The sequence below is a fragment of the Antedon bifida genome, chromosome 2 (assembly GCF_963402885.1).
Source record: "Antedon bifida chromosome 2, ecAntBifi1.1, whole genome shotgun sequence".
NCBI lineage: Eukaryota > Metazoa > Echinodermata > Crinoidea > Comatulida > Antedonidae > Antedon > Antedon bifida.
Window position 1 is genome coordinate 16,199,334 of NC_136227.1, and position 25,496 is coordinate 16,224,829.

The 25,496-nt window shown below is 30.4% G+C and overlaps 1 protein-coding gene and 1 long non-coding RNA gene across 2 annotated transcripts; both read right to left on the bottom strand.

The window, feature by feature from the left end:
* Positions 1-3,858: 3,858 nt before the first annotated feature.
* LOC144835870 (uncharacterized) lies at positions 3,859-6,013 on the bottom strand. The gene is made up of 3 exons (XR_013611113.1): positions 5,955-6,013; positions 5,781-5,831; positions 3,859-4,440 (listed from the first exon to the last, which is right to left on the bottom strand). It is a non-coding gene; the product is annotated as an uncharacterized LOC144835870 (long non-coding RNA).
* Positions 6,014-6,064: 51 nt separating this feature from the next.
* LOC144858946 (uncharacterized) lies at positions 6,065-25,283 on the bottom strand. The gene is made up of 22 exons (XM_078715106.1): positions 25,242-25,283; positions 24,429-24,527; positions 23,401-23,517; positions 22,065-22,158; positions 21,583-21,618; positions 20,912-21,160; positions 20,283-20,448; positions 19,680-19,783; positions 18,887-19,006; positions 18,412-18,525; positions 17,858-18,024; positions 17,049-17,138; positions 16,401-16,559; positions 15,759-16,007; positions 15,095-15,280; positions 11,679-11,834; positions 11,309-11,590; positions 11,136-11,219; positions 10,026-10,248; positions 7,400-7,435; positions 6,632-7,144; positions 6,065-6,072 (listed from the first exon to the last, which is right to left on the bottom strand). Exons 1-22 carry the CDS (start codon positions 25,281-25,283, stop codon positions 6,065-6,067), a joined length of 3,294 nt encoding a protein of 1,097 aa, XP_078571232.1.
* Between the last annotated feature and the right edge of the window lie 213 nt (positions 25,284-25,496).

The window sequence follows — 25,496 nt, forward strand, 5'->3', positions numbered from 1 at the left end:
TATTGGTTTGACTGTTACCTACCCAGGGGTAGTAGTACTAGGGGGTAGTTGTCCTAGGGAGTAGTTTTCCCAAGGGTAGTTGTTCTAGGGGGTAGTTGTTCTAGAGGGTAATTGTCCTAGAGGGTAATTGTCCTAGAGGGTAATTGTCCTAGGGGATAGTTGTCCTGGGGGGGGGGGGGGGGGGTTGTCCTAGGGGGTATTGGTCCTAGGGGGTAGTTGTCCTAGCGGGTAGTTGTCCTAGAGGGTAATTGTCCTAAGAGGGTAGTTGTCCGTGTGGTAGTTGTCCTAGCAGGGTAATTGTCCAGGTGGTAATTGTCCGAGTGGTAGTTGTCCAGGGGGTAGTTGTCCTAGACCCCCAGCAGTCTTCAGCTCAAAGGTACTTCTTCGTCGTAATATTTAAACAAAGGTATAAAAACTGTCAGGAATCCAGATCTTCGTAACCATTTAACTTGTTGGTTACCAATTTAACATGCCCGTAGAGTAGGCACTGTCACTTCTTCTTCTTAATACTTAAATCATGAATCTTAAAAGAATGTTCACTGACTTCTCGGGAACGTCTCAAATTTACTGCTGCCACCATGTAGTGATTTATTGTTTTGTTATTTGATAGTAGAGTGTTGATTCTCTAATGATCATTCTAGTGAGGTGAACGACAAGCCATCATCCATACAGAATCCCCAATGGAAGTTCCAGCACAGTCGTCTCATCGCACATCCACACGTTCACGCAGATTTCCTAGTCATCTCTCTGACTACGTTCTTGATTTTTAATGTCTCATACGTACCATATAGTTACCCATTTTTTAAATCAATTTTAGGTTTCCAATGCTTGCCCTCAGAATTTGAGTGCTTTTGTTTGCTTTGTTTTTGTTTTGTTAACTTTTGTGTTTTATGAAAAGAGAGAAAAAAAATGATTATGCCAGTCTAGCGCCTTCTAGCTAGGTTGACATTTACACTGTGGCCGCTGGTTGTTATGTTATTGTGATATTTGGTTTTGACGAATAAAGATCTTATTCCACTTGAGTTCTACGTGTCCGGTTGTCTTTATTGTGGTGTGCCTTTTACCATACTGCCGCTGAGTCATTGTGTTACTGTACGATATTCTAATTCTTTGCTGTAGAGGGAGTGTATATAAACTGACTAAACGGACTTCAGAATCTGAAAGTTTTTATATACAAAAGTATTCTCTTTATGAAATTTATGAAAATGCAGCTAATAGGCCTAGTATGGACGAAAGGGCCCTGGTTAAAACCTCATCTTAAATTCCTTCGTCAAAATATCTTCCAATTTTACTTTTCCCTTTGCATCTTTATATAATGTATCAATACATTTCCAGACCTTTTATGCCCGCATTCCATACATTGTCAAAATGTTTATTGGTTCAACTAAATATAAATTAGCAAGCAGACACTAAATATTCATTTAATAAGGTAAATAATAACGATTAAATAAATCAATAAACTGGCATCAATGTCCTGATTAGTATGTGTGTCATTATGCTGACGAAAAGGAATGAAACCTATACCAATACTATAACTAGATTTGAACTCGTCACTTTTACGAGTTCGGGTTATCCGCGCAAACGCAACATACACCACATAGGCCTACATGAACGCCGACAATTATTATGCCATCCTATAACATGAATTAAATATGTTTACAGTTTTGAATTGTATCTATTTTGTGTCATAAAGCATAACAGTATTTACGTTTATGTTATCAGGGAAAAGTTAAATTAATGTAATATATACAGTGTGGCAAAGATGAAATTACGAGACCCATTTTTTAATCCATTTTTTAACTTGATGACATCATCAAAATGTAATATAAAGATAGCAATTTTAGAAGATAATTAATATAAATAATTACATTAATGAAAATCTGAAGAATTTTAGACACAAAAAAGCGAGATGCGCGCTATTTTAAATGCGGTGAATTTTTACGAAAGAGATGAAAATCTGACTTTTTGAATTCAACTTGCCATATGATGACGTCATGACATCAGATAGACAACATTTTTATAGGAATTCATATCTACAATTCAACAGATTCCATAATAAGTTTTAATCATGCGGGTAACTTTTCATTTCGAGGATCTATGACAGATTGAAATATACTGTATAGACGAAATTAAGTAGGTCACGTTATTCTAATTTTTTAATATGATGACGTAAGAAAATTTCAATTTTTTTAATACATGTAAAAGAGAATTGATTGAGAAAGAAAATATTAAAATCTAGGGTGAAATGGGATAAGCATAAGCGCAATGCGCTCTATTGAATGGGATTAACTAGTACTAAAGCAAAAAAATATTTTTTTTAATGCGAGTGGTCAGAACATTCGGTAGGTACAAATTTTACATCAATTGATATCTACAAGTCATCAGCTTCCATAATACATAAAAAATTGGGGTAACCAGCCATCCTGAGGAGCTATAACTGATTAAAAATAATTTGCAAATTTGCATTAAATTCCTATTCTTTAGCACACGATTATTAAAGTTTAACGTACACGTGCGTCGTTATTTTGCAATTAAAGTTACTCAAAATGAATGAAATCTACTACAGGTGGTATGAAAAACAAAAATCAATTGCAAAAACCATTTTTCTACGCTTTCTACGAGCTGTGCGCACAAGCGCGTGCGCAAAACGCAAACAAAATATCCAATTTTGAAATGCTCAAAATGACATGAAATGTACGCAAAATTGATTCAAAATTATAATTTTGCGCTTTTGAAATTTCAAAAACGCGTACTCGCGTAATTTTTAGCGTAGCATGCCATTTTTATCATGTAAAACGTTGCTCCATATTATGAAATACAATTTCATAAAGTTTAAGGTCAATCTTCTGACAACGTTATACGATGTTATATCCACAAAAAGTAGAGATACACGTGCAACAAAATTCTGGGAAAGAAATAAGAATAAGATAGAAAAAAAAAGATCCTGACAATAACTAGGGGTTATCCACCAAGGGCGGATAACCAATAACTGTATTTATTCGTTCATACAAGATTGAACAAAACAAACCAGTTTACCTTCACATACTTTTTACTCTTTATTATTTAATTACAGTAGTTTACTTGCCACACAACAACAGACAACAAAAATTCACTTTTAAAGATAATATTATTCTATATCATTTATTAAAATAGAATATGAATGCATGTACTTGTGTACAAAGCACAAAGTGGCGGATCAAAATAAGATGGCATCTCCCTATAATCTGAATATTCCCGTTTTTATTTATCTTATAATATGGTCTTAAATTATAGTACACTTTTAATATTTACAAATAATATAAGTTTAAAGTTAAAGATGTATTGTCCCTTTGACTAATTCCAAACAAATAAAAAAAAAAGATTTAGAAAAAAAGTGGTTTATTTTGAAGTATCATAATAGTTATTTAATTTCACCAAAAATTAGTCCCAAAAAAAATCATTTAACTGAAATACAGATGTTTTTTCTTCCAGTCAAAGTTTTCAATCAAAATATATCTCATAATGCAACGGCGGCGCTTGTTTGGCTACTCTGTATGCATAATCATAAAACTTCCCCGCGATCTGTGTGAAAACACCTTCTTTCGAGTTGTAAACAATCCTAATTAGCATCATGCACAATACTTGTGGTTTGAAATCTTAGTTTACTTTTGCTCGCGACGATTTTCCAGACAAAATGTAATCAAATTAATTTACCTGTTAAAGAATAACTTTAATATTACTTTGATATGGCAAAATACACATCATTATCATTATACTGTCTCAAACAATATTATACAAAAATAACCCAGTCACAGAAAGTGCTAACAGGTGTAAATGCACACCTACCAACAATCAAATACTTATTACAGGTTTTCATCATAATATAACATAAAATAAATATTTACATAAATAATTGATTTTCCCCAAGAAACGTAATGGATCAAGTCACACCGTAATATTGGATGTGATTGAGTGATTAGAGGCATCTGTATGGCCAGTAAAATATAAATTCATGGTGATGAATGGCGAGAATAGGACAATTCCATTTTAGGTTTAGGAGGCCTGTTGATGATAGATACATAAAGTAACACCTTTATTTGTCAGGGTTTATTTGACAGAAACTAGAAAGCAGCTGATGATGTTTTGTTTGGTGTAGAGTAGGCCTTCATATATCATGTATTCACCCAACTTCAATCACATAATCCTTCTTTTTACAGTCCAGATTAAAGAAACTAGACAGCAGCTGATGATGTTTGGTCCGAGTACATCATGATTGTGTATTCACACAACTTCAATCCCATGACCCTTTTTAAAAGTCAAAATTAAATTAAAACATATGCTTTTTAATCCTCATTGTTATACAATCCGTCTCTTCTATATACTTGTTGCTGATTAAGGTTATACCAATGCTGCTCCTCCAATGTTTAATCATGATGTCTCAAATGCAAGTACAACTGGTTTCTGCAATAATTAATGTGGAAATATGTAAAAACACAATAAAATGTCATCTATCATTTCATCAAACATTCATACAGAGTTAACTAAAACTGTGTAATAGTGTTTTCACAATTTATTTGGTATTATTGAAATCATGCTCATACATGAGAAAGATCCAGTAATATGGATTTCAGCTCTAATAGAAATATATACCACTTTTTCTACTAAAATCTAAGAACACCTAAAATAAAATATAGAAATTACACAAAAATGTTGTGTTTACTTGGGATATAAAAGCTAAATAAAATAAATTAAGCACTGAGAAACTGAGAAAAATACTTTGCAAAATAGAGAGAGTAATGAAAGAGAGGGTGCGGTATTTATTATTTTGGCCCATATTGAAGAAAAACAAAATATACTCAAATATTTGTGACATCAATATAATTATTTTTTTTTTTAAATAACCGTTCTGTAAGTATATTCAAATTCAAATTGATTCAACTCCCTTAGGAGAAAACACATTTGAATTGATTTCAAGCTCAACGTAAACATTCATTTTCTATTACAATAATATAAATTAATAAGGTACTTAAATAAGGTAGGTAGTATTGAATTCCAAATAATTCATTTTGATAAATATATATATAAAAACATATCATTACTCTTTTATTTTAAATTTCATAAAATTATTAATATTTTCTCTTTCTTCTTCTTTTTTTATATTTATTAACCAAAAATAAACCTTATAGTAATACAACAAAATGTAAAAAGAAAGATGGCACTCCACGAAAGGAAAGCCTGTAATGTGGAAGCCCACACAGAAGAGTAATATATACAGGGGAAAAATATAATATTACAATAAATAAAGACAGAACACAAAGACACAGGTACAGAATAAACTTACAGGACACGAGCAAACAGACATCTATATACAGTACATACACAAACAACACAGATACACGCACACACACATCACCAGGGGAAAACATTAATATTTAGAGATAAGGAAAGATTTAAGTTTTTTATTAAATAAAAATTTAGTTGCCAAATGTTTGATTTGTAACGGTATTTTATTCCAATTCATGGGACCAGTATATCTGATTAAATGTCTGAAGGCAGTACGTCTTGGTTTGGGTAAATGAAGTTCTTGGGCAATACGAGTATTATAATTTATCCATATCCATAGTAAAAGAAAATCTGTAAACAGCCACAAATTCGGGGCAGTAACTTAAAATAGTAGACGCTATCGTGCAAATAAAGAAACAAACAAAGCAAGTACTATAAAATATGTATGTTTAAGCTCTAATGTTCAACTATACATTTCTAGGTTGTCTATCAATCAATCAATTTGTAGATAGCCCTACCTTTTTTTCTCTTTTGTTTTCTAATACCTTGATTGCTGTCATCAGAGTTCTCTGGAGTCATAAAAAAAAGATAATAAGCATTTAACAGCATTTGGAATTCAGTTGGAACAAAAAGAAAAAATTAAACAAAAAATAGGTGAATTTTTAATTTTTATGTAATTAAACATTTTCTACCTGACTTCTTTTCTTCATGGAATTCTTTTGTTGCTGTTGATTTCCTTCTCATACTAGCTGCTATAATAAAAAAAAATTTACAATTTAAAATAAACCTAAAAGAAACATTATTACAAAACTACAAAGAAATCATGCGTTTACAATTAGGTAAGTTAAAACTTTATTTAACATACTATTGTCAGAATGTACACTATAGTAACAGCATTTTTGTAGCAGTATCATTGCCAAAAGAATTATTTTATTTCTTCTATCTTTATAAGCATAGCTAAAGCCTTGATTTCCAAAATCGTTCAGTATAGAACATTGATAAAGTACATAAAATATATACCATAGGCCAACTATTTACAGAAAGAGAATAATAAAAGTAAAATAAATGGAAGAAATATTAAAATTAAATGATAAGATACATTATTCAAAAATTATTTTGGATTGAATTTTTAAAAGATAAAAGTGTAATGAATTTATAGTTTGTTTTAATGTAATTTCAGAATTTGTTCCATTTTGGTTGGTTAATGTTACAGATATCTGCACATCAACAAGAAAATTCTGAGTTTGAGTATTTGTTGCGACACTTTTTTCTAGGCCGTTACAGGGGTGAGAAGTGATTACACCCTTTGACATCAATAATCATGTCAGTTAAAATTATACTTTTTATATTGATAAATAAACAAACATACTTTGAATGTCAATTTCTTTCCAATCTTCAACAAATGTCTTCCAATTCTCTTCATTTATTTCACCTCTGCATTTTTCAAGATCAAAAAGCATACTCCAGCGATCTGAATATGACTTTTTGGGAATATTAAATCTTGCATTAATTTTGTTTACGTCATCTGAAGATAATGTAGAGAAAAATGACAGTACTTGTTGCCTGTGTGACGATAGTAATGATGAAACTCTTTCTACAGTTGGAAATGATGGCACCACTGTTCTAAGTTTGTCTCTTAGTCCATCTTGCTTAGTGATAATAATTGTGTCATGTAGAAGTGTAAGATTCTGTGGGCTCAACTTTCCAGCAGCATGCAACCCATGTAGCATGTCTATTGTACTCTTGATGTTATCAAATCTATAGTTTTCCAATAAATCATTGTACACACATTTGAGCATATTGAAAAAACCATCATGGCGGCGCTCGTCATACCAGGTTGAGAAGACTACCAATAGCAATTTGTATTTTTCTTCTGGAATTCCTTATGAAACAAACAAATGAGTAGTTTATTTACTTTGAGTGAAAATCTGATGTTAGATCTATGAAAATGTTAGTGAATGTTGATGATATTAAATGATTCATGTTTGACAGTCTAGTATTGCACAATATACACAATAATTGTAAATAAAACATATTGTCTGTCAAATTTTATATTTGATCAAATTATTTGTTTAATACAAATACAACATTAAGTTTAAAATCAATTGACAGATTGAAGGAAAGGAAAAAAGGTTACCAATACTATCTTCATGATCGTCTTTATTGTCTTCCTCTGAAAATAAAAAAATAGGAATAAAGGTTTTGATATTGTATATGCTAAAGAATGCCAAACATCTTATTATCTTAATATTCTAAACATTAACAAGCAAATACAGATGTTCAGTGTTAACAGTCACCACACTGTACATCAATATTATACAGATGTTCAGTGTTAACAGTCACCATACTGTACATCAATATTATGCAGATGTTCAGTGTTAACAGTCACCATACTGTACATCAATATTATACAGATGTTCAGTGTTAACAGTCACCATACTGTACATCAATATTATACAGATGTTCAGTGTTAACAGTCACCATACTGTACATCAATATTATACAGATGTTCAGTGTTAACAGTCACCATACTGTACATCAATATTATACAGATGTTCAGTGTTAACAGTCACCATACTGTACATCAATATTATACAGATGTTCAGTGTTAACAGTCACCATACTGTACATCAATATTATACAGATGTTCAGTGTTAACAGTCACCATACTGTAAATCAATATTATTCAGATGTTCAGTGTTAACAGTCACCATACTGTACATCAATATTATACAGATGTTCAGTGTTAACAGTCACCATACTGTACATCAATATTATACAGATGTTCAGTGTTAACAGTCACCATACTGTACATCAATATTATACAGATGTTCAGTGTTAACAGTCACCATACTGTACATCAATATTATACAGATGTTCAGTGTTAACAGTCACCATACTGTACATCAATATTATACAGATGTTCAATGTTAACAGTCACCATACTGTACATCAATATTATACAGATGTTCAGTGTTAACAGTCACCATACTGTACATCAATATTATTAGACATAAAAAATGACTACAAATAATATTTATTTGGATTAATTTGATACATCCATTATTGCATTTTTAGTATTAATTATTTTACTTAATAAAATGTAATTGCAAAATAGTGCATACTTTAAGTTACTAGTATACAAACAATGAATGTTCATATTCGTGGAATGGTACAATAATGCCATGAGGTGAATGATGAAATATAACCTTTCATCATTAACCGAATGACATTACTTGTACCATTTCACGAATATAACATTCATTATTTGTTTTATATAACATTAATAGATTCCTGTCATTTCAGTCAGATTGAATAAAAGGTAGGCCTGCACTTTAATGATGACAATTATGATAAAAACATTTTGTACCGATATTAATATTGTATGATGATAAAATGAATATATATATAATTAAAAAAGAGATAATAAAGGTGGGTTACTCCCACAAAAGACAAAAAAAAATGTCTCCTTTAAACATAAGAACAAACTCTAAAAACTTGATCCATATCAGTTATTATGTTATAGCAGGGAAGAGTTAAATTACAATAATAATAGTAATTTAACTCTTCCCTGGTTATAGCTAGAAAGGCGATACAAACGATACAATTACGGAACTTCGCAACTGAAACTGATCTAGATTAACTTTTTTCCAACGATTCTGCATCTTATAGAGTTGTTCACATTAATTAATCAAAAAGCTAATCTAAAGCTAATTTAAATGCTTTTTTGGTCGTGAAAGTGATATTTAGCGATCATTAAATAGTGCGTACTATTGCACACCATGTGACCAACAATCGTCTAATCAAATGACAGGAATTTATTTAGGTGTTATAATAGCAATTGTTTGCTTCATCAATATGTACAGTAGGCCTAGTGGTCATTAACATGGTATCTTAATAAAATATAGAAATTGTAATCGAGGTGTAGGCTACAGTACAGAAAAATATCTGAGAAAAATAGCCAATTTATGTTCCACAAAATTATACTGCCAGATACAAATCTAGCAGTACTAAGGTACAGGATTTTGAATAGAGGGCCCAGGGCCTAAATGTAATGAAATGCTGAACTTAATTTGATGTTCTATCTTTTGCATTATAATTGTGAAATTTAGCCCCTGCATTGATATTGCTCTTTTAAGGGATTAGAAGTCAGATATTATTTCCTATCTTTAGTGGCAACTTAACACTGATCATTGCTTGTTTACAAGAAAACACTGAGCCCTATACAATAACTACATTTAGCCATGAAATTTTTTTTGACAAAACCTTTTTATTTATAGTCCTGGTTTAGTCCAGGACTAATGTTTGCTGCTCTCAAGAATACGTGCCATTGCAAACTCAATTTTCATAATCAAATCTTGTATATAAAAAGTAGTATGTAGTAGTAGAATATCTGAGGAACCACCTCATAGGGCAAAAAATGACCACCCTAAAATGATTTATAGTAAAATGGAACATTTGAAATTGTAGTGACAAATACAAAAAGAGTGATGAGTATATGGCTTTTGTGATACGTTGGCACAATCTAAAACCTTTGTATTCCGAGTGTAGAATTAGGTTTCACCCATGGTTAGCCATTCAAGAAAATGTTATTACTTTTGCCTTTTGAAGAAAACACAAATGTTTGACAACCTTTCGATGCATCCACATTGATGCAATTTGTTTTACAGCAGCCAAACTGCACCTACCATGAACAACAGCGCTTAAGATGGACCAGTATACAAACCCTCTACTCAATTGATGATGACATAACATTCATTTACCTTTTAGTTCTCCAAACAGTTTATGGTAACGTTTTACATCCATTTTCTTGCTTCCACATGGCAATGAATTTTTGTCAAATTGTTGAACAACTTGCATATGAATAGGCGATTGTTCCTCAATGTTGGAACTACATACACGGCAAGGAATGCACATTTTCACTTCAACACCACGTGCACCATTCTCACTAAAAACTTGCAATTCTTTTTCTAGGAAACTAAGCACCTAGAAAATATAAATAATAATGTGCACAAAATGTTATAGAGGATGTGTAGCCTGTAGGCCAATGGTACAATTAAGCCTAGGGACATTTTGACAAAGGCAGTTGGGTTTTGTATGGTAAACATTAGTACAAATACATTTTTAAATAAGCGTGCTTCATAATTATATGATGTACAGTATAAAGTCTGCATATCTATTTCTAGTTTATCCGATAATGATAATTGTTAATTCATTCAACTCTCCAGGAATCAGTAAAATCGGCCTAGTTATAGGCTAAAATTACACAATTCCAACAGGCTACACTACTATTTCTAAACATGGTGGTACTGTATATACCAAATAAATAATGTACAATAATTAATTAATTAATTATCTGGCGGAAATATAATATATATATATAATATAGTGGCCTGAATGGGCTTCCGTAATAACCAATGAGAACATCCCCCTTGAAGGTACTTCCAGTATGGTAATAAGTTATAATAATTAAAATCAATTTATGCAAATTAATTATTAATATCAATAGTAACTGAAAAAAAATTGTAAACAAAATATGAAGTAGCTGCTATAAATTGAGCAAAACGTTAAATTGTATTCTTTGAAATAAATGCTAGATAAGTCAGTAAAACCACAATTTCCTAAATTTATTTTCATTATTATCCACTATAATCTGTACAACATTTTTGCTTAAACGATATTCCAAAATCTGAAAATTTTTTTAGGAAATTTGCAGAAAAACACTGTTATTTCAAAGTTCTGAAGGTCCATAATTACTATGGAAAATCAGTCCCATATTACATATGGAAATGAAGATAAATAGGGTACTACGGAAATACAAAACTATGGTAACTAAGTTATGATGGATATTTATACGATGAAAGGGATCTTACCTTCTTACAGATGCTAGGTAGTGGATCATCATCATCTTCAGAAGAACCAACAGCATCTGTGGATTTTGTTCTGACTATTGTTGTCTGCAATATAAAATAGAAGTGTTACAGTACAGTGTTTTGCAATGATGGTTAATAACCTTCTATTTTTTTTCTTAAATTATCAAGTCTACCTGAAAAAAACGACGATTTTTGAAGGTAGCTATTTTTAGAACGACCAGATGATCACTATCAGTATTCAGTTCTACATGCTCATAAAATAATTTAGGTTCAATATCTTCCATCTGAAATGTCTCAATAAATTTGGTTGCAGCACGTTGAAAGAGGTCATCTGGAAGATAGCCATCAAAGTCATGAAAGAGAGAAATAGCACGCTTTTCTTCATACTCAACAGCCAATGACAGAACTCGCTGAGGTTTCAGACGTGAAAGAACATAGAACATTCGTCCAACATTCTACAAAAAAATAATAACATGTGTAGTATTGTAGATAAAACATCTAACAAATAATTGCACTTACTGTAATTAAACAAAATTTAAATACCTTTTTACTCTTTTTTTCACACATTAACCCAAAGGTTTGCATTAGAGACACAAAGAAGACTATCATCTCTTCTGACTCATTTGTCCAAATATGCCTCAAGAGTCTTTCATCTAATTTACCCTCATTTAAATTTCTCCAACGTTGTTTTAATGTTGGCTATAATATTATAGAAAGAAAAGAAAAGTGTAATTTGTCAATACATGGATTAAATAACACAAGATACGTATCGAAGGTGAGATCAAATGACTTTCCACCACGCTAGCCTCCTAAAGCACTGCTAAACACGATGTCTCTTACCACAGCCCTCTATAGAACATTACAAATCATGAGTGGTAATATTTTTATTCAGGATCAACAACAAAACGTACTCATGTAGAAATTATATGCGCAGTCTGATTGCTTTATTGACATTCAAGGATTAATTGACAACAACAAAATACTGCTGAACAACTATTTCATCAAATTTGGACTACAGAAGTTCACATTCTTAGGAATGTAGTTTTAAGCAGTTGATAATAATAATAATAATAATAAATATGCAATTTTTACATTTTAATTATAGTATTCCAAAAATAAAAAATTACATTAATCTATAGAATATTAAATAATACATTTGACCATGTATGTCTTTACTCTGTGTGGTAGTGTGAAGTGGAATAATTTTGTTTTAAATATAAGCAGTGGTTTTTTCATGAATCTCTTTAATTGTCGGGGTTTCGTTTTGTAATATTTATTCAACCAAGAAGAAAAAACATGTGTGTAATGGTACATATGCTAGTGCATATATAATATTACATAACTGCTAATTTTATGTAGCTTTATTTAAATATATTCACTGTAGTGTATTGTTAAATTTTGTAGTTAGTAAGTGTATCATTGTTTCATTTTATTTCATTGTAATTGTTTTATTATCTGCTTCTATATATAAATTTACGTAAGAGCAAAACTCGGTAAATCGCGCCTAACGATGGTATATCAATTGGTACATACTGTCGATACTGATTTTTAACACCTAATGAAAACAATAACACTTACAGTATTATGTTAAGTTAGATAATTAGTTATTGACAATTAAAACAAATTTAGGTTCAATGATTTGCCCCAAATAAGGGTGTTTTCTGATCGTGGTATAATTGTTTTTAATAATCTGAACATCTTGAGTCTTCAACATCTTAATCATCTAAATCATTTCACAGAGTTGGACCTGAGAAGGGTATTTGGATTTTGGACCTGAGAAGGGTATTTAGCCATGGTCAACTAACAAGTGGCGCAAGCATCTTATGTAAATTTCTAAAATTATATTTGTAAAATCTTTAAATCAATTAGTATAAAGTAATCCGTCTTAATGTTGCTCCGTTGGCTTCAAAAGAAAGGTGACATTGTATTGCCTGATGCAGAAAACCAAAGGACATAGGATATCTACATCACACCTAATCACCGGGCCTATTCGAATACAAACCCTAGTTCCTGATCTGGGATTGGCTGACCACTTTCGATACGTCACTAACTGTCCTACTTGCGCTCATTTTGAAAGTAGAAGCCTGCCATATTGTCACTTGCTGAGGGCAAAGTGCCTTCCCAATGGAAAATAGTGAATGTGGTCCCTCTCCCGACACCCCTTTCATCGATAAATTGAGGCTCATCTCACTTACGTGTACCTTAGCTAAGATTGCTGAAAAAGGGTGTCAAAAGTTGTTATTGACCAAAGTAAGCCGTTCATTGATCCCCAGCAATATGGCAATCAGAAAGGGGTATCCACGACCCACTGCCTGATAGATGTGTTTTTAAATTCTAACCGTGAAAGAAGAGGCTCAATATCCTCTCGTGTGCTCACTAAAAAGCATTCGATACTATACAGTAGATCACAGAATCGCTTTTGATACAGTAGATTATATAATCTAGGTTTATCACCATCTATTTTGCAGTGTGTTGTTGACTTCCTTTCTGATTTCAAACAAAGATGTAATTATAAAAATTGTTTTTCTGATTGGGAGGTTCTAAAAGGAGGCGTGCCCCAAGTGAATATTTTAGTTCCACTCATTTTTCTGTGGGTTATAAACTCTACCCTTAACAATAATGAACCTAGTGAATTAAAAATTATTTGGTTTTAACAAAAAAAAAATTATTAACTGCTCTATTTTCGGCCTACTTTAGAATATGCTGCCCCTTATGGCTTTCTGTAAAACACGATGTTTCGCTTGAAACGGTGCAAAAACATATTTGCCAAAAAATACAACAGGCCCTTAAAGAATTAAATTTAGACACTCGCTTTCTCAACGTAGGACCAACCTGTGTAAAGGTTTTGCAAAAAAACTAAGCAAAAATGAATGTTTTAATCACTTTAATAAAATCAAAAAATGTTTCATCAAACTTGGCACAAAACTGAAAGATTTAAAAATAGTCCTGTCTTCTATTTGAAGAAATTAGAAAACAGATAAGTAAACAAATTAAATATTGCAACCTATTTCTACCTTTGATATATATTTTATCTGTGTAAATTGTGATTCTCTTTTTATTCTTTTTTTTTATAAAGAATACGTCAATTCAGCACTTGTGCTGCCTTTGTATTTTTATATGTCATTGTTTTATTTATTGAATAAAGATACTGAAATATATATATATATGTCAGCATAACACTGCATGCGCAGCTAAGAAGGCTTTGTATTTTTTGTAACATTGTGGGATGGTCCGCGCTCTGTCGGTAAACAAAATGGAGCGTTTGATGTCTTAATGCATATCCCTGTGCTATTTTATCCATGGTCAATGTAAAAATAGATAATTACTAAATTCTTCTGTTCATTTTTTTGCACACACAGACTACAGTATAACCCCTCCCTTGGGACAACCTTATTGATATTTTTTGTGTGAATTAAACGAGGGACAGTATATGGCTAACCTCTAAAGAGAAAACAAAATATGTAAATTATGTCATAGATATCAGTCAGAGATAGAAGATATATATATATCACTTTTTGTTAATTTGTTCATTCAGTCAGGAATTTTAACCAGCTTCCTTTTACAATTTCCCTTCTGAAAATAATTAATTTAATGGCTTCCAGATATATTGAAAATTTGTTTACATTTATTTTTTTGCATTTAAAAAAAAAAAATCATTTTGCATTTATGAATAAGTATGGTTAACCTCTAATAAAAGGACAATTTGTTGGCCTCACGTTATGTGGTGTCCACTTAATAGGGGTTCTACTGTAATAAGTATTAGAATATACAGTAGTCAAATTAAACAAGGTGTAAATTTGAAATTCAATATAACCACCATTAACTTTCATTATAGTGACAGTGGATATATTAAGCTCCAGGACATACAAGTTCTCTTTGTGGTAGACATTACATTTTTACAGATTAATATTAACAAATGATTGTTACCACTAAAAAAAAGTATAGTGAATATTGCTAACCTGAAGCTTAGGATCTATAACTGTGATGATTGTTTTAAATTTGTCAACTACTCCCATCAAATCTATTACAATTTTTTCTTTGAGGATCTTGTCATCTGGGTAGAACAGAATCTCACCGATGTCATGTAAGTACTCAAGAAGCAGTTTTCTGTCAGTTATCTTACAACGAGCAAGTAAATCATTAATCTAAAAGGTAAATAAATATCATAATGAAAAATGTAACGAAAAAATAAATGTTGAATAAATACAAACTGGTTTTCTGTTGATGTTATCATTCGTTTCGTTGTTGAAAGGTTGTTTATATAGGACATAATACTTTATCATGCAAGGGTAGATTTGAAATCTGAAATTTTCCCAACCAACAGTAAACTCAAGGTTCACCACTTACTTCAATAATTATTGTTAATTCCTTTTGTTTTGGTACTTGGTACTCTTAAACTAAAATTGCACCGTTCCTGTTTGATAAACATTTGTTGAAGATTCACCATAAACAGTCAATTAACACAGACAGAAAAGCAGGGATTACTGTTATATTACTATCAATAACAAACTTGTATTCCACACAATTTCAAATGTAATGAAACAAGTTTGCTTTTTTTTCCACTTTAACACCATTCAATGCAACACTCTCATCAATCGATTTGTTAAAGATATTTATTCTAACCTCAGAAGTTGGTAGATATAGTTTGGCTTTTCGTAACTGTTGTATTTCCAGCAGTACTTGCAGCCATTTGATTGGAAAAGTAAGAATCATCATCTGGACTAATTTTTGTATTTGGAGGATGATTTTAGAAGCACCGCTCTTTTCAAATGGGACACTGTTTTCAATGGTAAAGAGCTCTCCTTGATACACCATGTCCTCAAATGGTTTTCCTTCCAGGGCTTTCCAAAGTATATTCTCTATTTCCTTTACCTAAAATAAATAACATCATATTTGAATTATACTTATGTCAGGGGAAGATTTAGAGTGTGCCTAGCCAACCCCAACTCCAACCCCTTTTGTAAAGTGAAAAAAGTGTTTCATTTAAGCTATGTTACGCATTTACTTACCTAGTGTACATTGTATAATTATACCAATATAAGAAAACAAATTCAAAATGTGTGCTAAATCATAGATATTTGTATACCCTTTTATTTTTTTTATTATATCCAAATGAAAAATAAAATTAAGTTAAGTTAATTAGTTAATCATAAGCCAGCACAGTACAGTAGTATGCTCATGACATGACGTATTGATTGTTTCCAATGAATTAATGACAATATACAATTTTGTACTGTTTAAAAGGAAATGTGATGACATATGTACCCTTTGTTGTCTTTCTTGTTCAGTTTTACCAAGGCTCTCATAATGTGTACCAATCAGCATTATCTTGTTATTTTGTCCTTTTCTTACGTTTACAAAAACTGAACGAATCCAAAACAGAATGAAGTCAAGATTTGTCATTCGATGTTCATAAACTTTTCCCTAAATAAAAAAAAATGAACAAAATTTACATTTTAAATTTGTAAAGTTCTAGTTTGAAACATTGTGGCAAATTATCTATTATTATTAGCAGCACAAATTTATATAGAAAAACAACACTATCATGGAAGTGGAAATAACAACAATCATATATCAGACATCTGCTATTAACAACACTATCATGGAAGTGGAATTAACAACAATCATATATCAGGCATCTGCTATTAACAACACTATCATGGAAGTGGAAATAACAACAATCATATATCAGGCATCTGCTATTAACAACACTATCATAGAAGTGGAAATAACAACAATCATAATATCAGGCATCTGCTATTAACAACACTATCATGGAAGTGGAAATAACAACAATCATATATCAGGCATCTGCTATTTGCACAGTTTGTGTTTAGGTAAAGAATAACATGAAGGAAACATTTTATTTATGTACAATTACATAAACATTTAAAATTTGTAAAATGTACTTACAGTTGTTGGATCCAGAACTTTAGCTGGGGCATTAAGACCTTCATTCAGGTTGAATACCACACATACAACAGCATAAGATACCATGAATATCTAGTAAACATAATCTTAATAGTCAATATTACAAACTGTTTATACCCATGTGTCAGTATACTGGCACAACTGATTATTTGATACTTTTGTTTTCCTCACAAAGTGCATGTTCACCTTGGAAACATTTACAATCTTAATAATTGGTTTAATAAATAATGAATGTTTAATATTACATTCTTTCTTTGCTATCCCTCTCTGCTAATAATACATTATATTACATCAATTAATACTATTTTACTTAAAGTCTCCCAAAACTGGACACCCTTCGGCTGGCATAATATGTTTGGGTTTACAGAAATTCTGATATTCCAAATGTATTTTTAAAGGTAAAAAAGAATTTGGAACTTTTGACCTCAATTCTGGTTTTGGTTTAAGGTAATCAGAGACTAGAGTCTAAGTTGACTGTATTCAAATTAAATGAAGAATAAAATAATTTATAATATTGTAATAATAATAATAATAATTGTATTTTATATCTGATACTGACATATTGTACTATATTAGATCCACATTTTTGTAATACCTTGGAGGAAGATTATAGGTTCTTAACTTCAAATCAAGTGAGCAAGCTTTTTGATTTCAGTGCTGATATTGTAACAAGGCCAAAAGACAAAGTATACATTGAAACTAACAGAAGCTCAGAAGAAGGCATGTATATTGAATATTGACGGCAAAACTAATCTCTATTAATAAAAATTAAATACACCAATAAAATTTACCCGTTGTATCACATGGTAAATTGGTTGACCACCAAAGTCCCAGATATTCATAACAAACTTGTTGCTATCCACTTTAGAGTCACCACCTTCTCTTGCAGAGCGAAGTTTGCTTACAAATTTGTTCCTGAACCCTTTAGGAATTTCTGGTTTTTCTTCATACACTGGTTCTGTTGTGATAAAATATATAACACATACTACAACTTGCATTAGGTCTCATATGTGATTAACAACTATAACTTTTTTATTTAAAGAAAAAGTATTTCCAATGCAATATTTAAGTATTCTAAACCTTATCCTTTCCAATCAATAGTTTAGTGATGAGTTTATTTAACCACATTGTACTGCAAGTTGAATAGATTACACAGCAGTGTCATACAATATACAAATATTAGTATTAACTGTCAAAGTAACTTGCAAGATAATATATGTTCATTAGCAGACACTGATGATTATGATTAAATTTCCGCTCCTTATTTAGCACTTTAGTCTTTATTTCTGATATCATTAATATGTATGAACAGCAAAATCAAACACATTTCAAAATAAATATTTACCCTCTTTTTGTGGGCTTGGCATTGAATTTGTTCTTTTTGATGTTTCACCAGATTTGGCTTCCTGTTTTGATGTTGATGCTTCTGTGGGGTTTTTCTCTTTCTCAGGTCTACTTTCTGAAAAATGTGTTAATATAATTAAAGATGCTACCTTGTTATAAATAGCATAATGTATTAACATTCATAATTATGCTTTATAATCAAATTAACTTGGCAAGAACAAAGTTTAGTGTAATGAATCATTTGTTGCCGATTCCAACCTGATCCAATTTGCCATCATTATTATAATATGTGTATCTTTTGCATTCTCTATTTGAATTCAAATGTCACAGAAGTAATCACAGCAAAATGCTGTATAAACCTCTCTTTTATCCACTTCTATATTAAATTTATTTAAAAAAATCTCTTTTGTACCAATTTTATATTGACTGGTATTTTACAGCAGATTACTGAATTGAATTTCATTAAAATCTTTTACCAGATTTTGTTTTCTGCTTTGATGGTCCTGCTCTTGGTGTGTATCCTTTTGTATGGCGTGGACTTTTCAACATTTGTTTAACTGTGACATCAGTGACGGCATCCTGATACATGTCTAAAGCTTTTAAATTAAAAAATGTTAATAAAATCATGTATATATTATTTTATTTCTTACACAGTTACATACTTTGAAACTATTTTTATGATGTTGTTGCAATAATTTAAAAACTAATTTATCCTCAAATTGAATTTAAATAACGTGTATGTTTATATGGTAGTGGTTTTCTCCATGCATTTATGAAATATCAAAGTGTGTGCAAGAACTAGTCACAAATTGTCACGCAAATATTAAACCTAGAGTGTCTTTTAAATTGATTTACAATGACATGATATAAGAACAACAATTATTTGGTAAAAAAAAATAAAAAACAAGTTGTGACATGACAGTGCATGAGTCAGGGGTGAATTTTAAATTTGGAGTGGAGTTGTGGCTTGGTGGTTATGGTGCTTGGCTACCAATTCAAGGGTCCTGGGTTCAAGTCCTGTCATATGTCAGGATTTTTTCTAATGACAAATTACAACTCCACTCCCAAAGACTTGTAATAAGACTTTGTTTATTGTTATGTAGAGCATCTTGTGTATGTTGGTCTTGTGAACAGGATTTCCACCTTTAAGAAGGATAGTGAATTAATTCGCTTATGGATATACTTGGCAATTTTGCAAAATAAATTTAAAAATATAAATAAATCATCTATTTTGGTTGCAGCATGTATCTGAATAAAGTGAATATTTACAAATATCCTGCGTTGTTTCTTTCAACATTTCTTTGTTACTGGCATCTGGTGTACACACCGTTGTTTTTACCATTGCATCTGTTATTATATGCAATGGATTAAACCTATGACAAAATGACATTATATAATTATAAAAGAATGTTTGCATTAATAATAAAACAGAAAATAATTTGATGGTATACTGCAATTACATTGTTTTTACGTTGCATTAAAATCTTATTTTAAACCCTCAACATACCAAGAACACTAAAGGGCCAAATACTTTAAAAACAATTTTAATAGTAAATTTTAATCAACTATATTCTTACTCTTTTACATTGTGATATTTAGATTATTTATATTTAGATTATGAGGATTCCAATAAAAATAAGATATTTAAGCTATTTTGGCTAGCTATGTGTATGGGTGACCGGAATACAAGCTTTACTTTGATGGTCACTCTCATCAATATTTGCTATGTATTTTGATATTATTTTATGGTGAAATAAATTGAAACTATTCAGGAAAAATGTTTCAAATGTCTTATTCTTGTAATTATACAGTAACAACTGTATGTAACAGTGGTTAAATGTAATAGTTGTAATTGATATAAAGTATGCTTACTGTTTTCTTAAAAGAGAATTGATAGTAGAAGTTTTTCCAACATTCTCAAGTCCTACAAAAATAGTTCTTCCTTGATTAAACTCTGTTTGTCCTTCTTCAAGTGCATTTTGAAATGCTTTCACCGCATCAGGTCCTCGTGCCAATATCTCCTCTGGAACATGCACATCTTAAAAACAAAATATAAGGTACAATAATTATTGTATAACTTCCTGATTGTTTGTATACTACTGGATAGCAATTAATACTCTTTATAAAATTGAACAGTTTAATATGCACTAAGAATGTCTTATGAATACCTCAATCATTACTTGAAATAAATTAAGGTCATAATAGCAGAGTACAAAGATTAAGGTATACTCTATATAGAATAAAATACTTCAGCAATTTCATCAAATGCAACAATTGGTTTGATAAATATGTGGTACTAATAAGGTATATGCCAACACTTGAGCTTATAAGCCGATGATGCTCACAAATGCGACCAAAATTTAGATGTAGACATTTCTGCATATTCAAAAGTGTTTTTCATTTATTATTATAAACACACAGAATATTGTTACAAAGACTTTAAGAACCTTATAAATGAGTTCAGTCATTCTGAAGGCTATCTTACGGTTTTATTTACTTACTTTCAATTTTATCAGCCATATCTTTTTCCTCAGCTTTCCTGAGTGCTGCAACAAGTTCTGAACGCATGGACTTCTTAGTAACCTTAGCCTGCCATGCATTCAACATGTCATAAGTCCTTTCATCGTTGCTTGTATCTGGTAGTTTCAATGAATTTATATCTTCTAGTGTCATTCCAAGATTAACTGCTATTAGTTCCCATTTATTGTAGGCGTTATTGGCAATGTAGATTATTTCTTTAATTGTAATATCTAAATAAAATATAAATATTATACTGTTTTTAAAATATTCTAATAAATCCTAAAATATTAGTATTTTGTTTGATTCCACCTACCCATCTCAATTTCTAGATCTAAATTACCCAAATGTAATTTTGTGAAATGTTGACTTTGTCTATAGTTGTTTTATAATTTGTAAATAAAATAATAGTTCAATAATGATAAACTATTTATTTTCTAAAAAAAAAATACTTTTTTATATTTCTTACGTAAAATAATATTTAAGTAACTTTTACAACCAGTTTATTTATAGATATTGTGAATACCAAAATCTCCATAACAAATAGAACATAAAAGATAGCTAATGTTATAGACCAAGATTAATTTTTTAATTCATTTTTTTATTGGAAACAATAGCCCTATTGTGGGGCATTGAAATTGAAGAATATTCATACCTGACGATGTCATTTCGATGTAAGGTAAAGGTCCACCTAAACAAGTAAAATCAATGTGTATATCAAGCTTTTCAGTGCAGAATTACAGATTGGAAATAATTTAGGATATAAAGGACAAACATATTTTTAAATTACCTTTGGGACCAACATGTAGATATTTATAACAGAATTAGTAGCACACAAAATAGAAGACAGGATAAAATGCACAACTGAAACCATATTACACATTGGCATGCCATGAAGTACTGTACGCCTTGTGTTAGATAACAAACCTAACGCTGCGAGTCTGAACATACACTGTACCAACAGTAGTTGAGATGAGCCGCTATTTGAATCAATCTACTTTTTTTTTTATAAATCATATTTTTTAATTTGTTTGATTATATGACTGACTACAAATACTACAGGATAAAAAGTGATCATTAATTCTATTTTTAGAAGTTCATGCTTTTATTTGAGGCACAATGTGTTTTTTAACTTACCATTCAAAATTGCAAGTATTTCTGTTTTTTTCTGTTCACCATCGTATTTATCGCACACATTTTCATTATAGATATCGGATGCAGACATTCCATTCTGACAATCAAAGTGTTTGTGATTTAAAATAACAATATTAGCAATTCTAGTTATAAGCATAAGTTATGATACATCCCTCAGCTACTCTTTTAAAAAAAATTTAAAAATTCAGCTTAATTTCATAATTTGCAAGAACATACTAAACCAAAAGATAAGCCAAACTAAATAATACTAATAGGTAAAATAACCCTGGCCATTAAAAAAAATCAAATTATGACAAATATATTTCATAATAGTTATGCAAATTCCAGATATTTCAAAGGTCAATAACTTTACTATTGGCCATATCTTGGAAAAAATATGCCACTGGACTAAATCTACTTCCACTCAGTGCGATTTTATGCATTAATATCACTAAACCCATTTTTCACGATATTTTTCCCAGGGTGCCGGACACGTTAATCCAAAGCACGATGTGAAATCAGCTGAAATAAAATATTTATGGGTTTTTTGGGCCAAAATCATTTCATAAGCCATATAATAACCACACATGCTATTAGATTTAAACTAATTAAATACATGCTCTGAAAATAAATCATTTTTGGTCTAAATCATGTAGCTTACTAATAGTCCAAAAGTAATAACCTGCAACTGAAATAAATGTTAATGATGAGCAACTGAGAAGATAAATTTAATATCAAATGATATGTCAACTATAATTTAAAGAAATATAGAACAAATACTTAATGTAGTTTCAATATTTATATTATATGTATTTATTTATATAACGTATACTTCAGTTTACAGTAAAATATGAGACTAAAAGTAAAAATAATGGAAGCATGCTGTTTAAACCATTCAATTTTTAGATTTACAATTTAACAATACAATGTGAATACTGTAATGGAAAAATAAAAAAGAAATGTTAATAACTATAAATATATACTATATTCATTTTAATATTTCTGTAATTAATCATTCCATCAAAAAAATATACAGGAACATGTGAGAAGGTGGATGGGCAATAGACTGCTCGAGGGTCAGACAAGAAGAAAATAGCCTGTAATATTTTCAATGATAGTTCTCCTGAGGACGATCAAAGCATATTGATCGAAACGTCGAGAAACTCAACAGTTTTTTTCAGAACTAATATACATGGTATACCGCAAACTTGATATCAACAGATACTAATAAACCTTTTTGTTTCTATTTGTTATATTTTATATAACTTTAAAAAAAAAAGAATAGAACTAAACTTTATTATTAAAATAATTGCATTACAGTACTTAATAACAAACTAACCTTATCTTTCTTGCAAATGTCCATACGTCCTTCCTTTATGAAGAACACAAAGGCATTTTTGTGCTCTTCATAAGTAAGGTTTTCTTGTGCAATTATATGCAGAGCGTTGTCTCCATTCTTGAAAAAAGTGAAAAAAAAAACAATGTGCACAAGCTGTACTAATACTGTGAATATTATATTTTGATTGTACATACAACCCTTTAGTAAAAACTCTCCAATTTCATTTACGAAACATGGATGTTTTATAAATGATATAATCAAAACCTACTGAATGTTTACCATTACTTATCTATCATTTGATTGATTATATTGATTGATTATATTTACTGAATACAAAAAGAGCATATTTATTTAGCAAGATATCTGGAGAGAAAAAACCTTTTTATTTAAAGGACATAGTTCTTTAGTGAAATTTCAATATACTTTGCAAATTGCAGATGATAAAAATGGTATACTTGGATATCAGTTATAATACTTTATGATTGATTCAGCTTAGAATTTTATTCATTATAATGCTATATAAAAGCTTCTTGTCAGCTTTTCAAACTATTTTACATCAAATCTTTTTGAATCAAAATATAAAATATTTGGTTTTATCTCAATATCTCTATGGTTTTATATACTTTTTGCTTTAAGATTCTATAAATAGGTTGGTGAATTTACAGTGGAATCAATAATACCTACAATAATAGTCTGGTACCAGCCAGGTACAGATATAAGAAGTTTGCATAGAGTGTGGTACACAAATAGAATGAACTAATTTGAGGATAACAAATATAGGCCTAAAGAACATTTAACATTCAGGCTTGAATGGTGGTAGCTGATCAACTTGGATTACAATGTGGTAAAAAAAATCCAGATTATTCTGTCCTAGTGATGGAGCGAAAGGGTGAGGGGGTAGGTGCATCAAATAGTATAATCCTCACAGTATTGTGTAATACCTGCATACACTGTGATATTTACAATACGATGCAATAATACATGCATAATTATGTGAAATTACTAGATATACTGTGTATACAACTTACTTTGTTTTGCTGGTTCACATTAGAACCAGCATCAACTAATGTCATACAGCATGCAGTTTGACCATTGGCTGCAGCCTCCAATAGTGGTGAATTTCCATCCTAAAAAAATAGATTATAATATGTCATACAACAAACTTCTTTAGCAATGCACAGTAGAAGCATGACCATTAATAATTGTGGTATAATTAAAAATATTTTTTAATATATATATATTGTTAGATTATTTAATTTAATCATGATCATAATAAAGAGTTTACCCAGTGAATGTTTATTGTGCAAACATGATGTTTTTCATCGCTATTATATTGTAACTTTCTATATATTTTGGTATTAATATGTTATATGTAATATAAATAATCAAAACACATATGACCATTGTAAAACTTTTGATGAAGTTTTATAAATTGCACTAAATGAATCAATGGTTAAAAATGTCTAAAATGGCATTTCAACTAAGTATTAAATAGGCTGTGTACATCATAAGTTAACAGTTTTTAGTCTCATTGAGCTTTATACTGTAGCTCCATGATTTGGTAGACTGCAATTGTATTTTAAGAACAGCACAAAAATATAAATACAATTCAAAGTTTTTAATGTAAATGATTTTAATTAAGATAATTTACATTGGCAAATCTCACTCTGAATACATTTAACCATTTCACATTAAACATCAGTGTGGTAAAAGACCTACTTGACAAACAATAAATTATATGGACACATTTAATATTAAAAACTCATTATAATCCAGCATTTGAGCAGAGAAATATTATTGAGAAAGGTTTTCAATTAATAATCTGTGTCTGTTACACTAACATCCACTACAGACAATGACATCCTCTCGAAAACTGGAGTCATGGCATCTTTTTCCAAGTCTCGTTAAATGTAGCTTTACCTTTTCCTTGAACAGATGAAGTTGTATCACAACCGCTAAAGGAATAAAAGAACAAGTAAGCGGCTGACACAAATCACGGAATGTTTGTAGGGTCTCTGGGAGACAGAGCTGTAACAAACCAGTCTGTAAATATACAACCGCTGATGCCATATAACATAGAAGAGGCAGATGAACGT

Coding starts and splice junctions, on each gene's coding strand:
- LOC144858946 (XM_078715106.1), bottom strand. CDS start 25,283: ATGACTCCAGTTTTCGAGAGGATGTCATTGTCTGTAGTGGAT. Junction 20,449..20,911: donor TATGGCTGATAAAATTGAAA/GTAAGTAAATAA, acceptor TTTGTTTTTAAG/ATGTGCATGTTCCAGAGGAG. Junction 7,436..10,025: donor ACTGTTTGGAGAACTAAAAG/GTAAATGAATGT, acceptor TTTTATTTTCAG/AGGAAGACAATAAAGACGAT.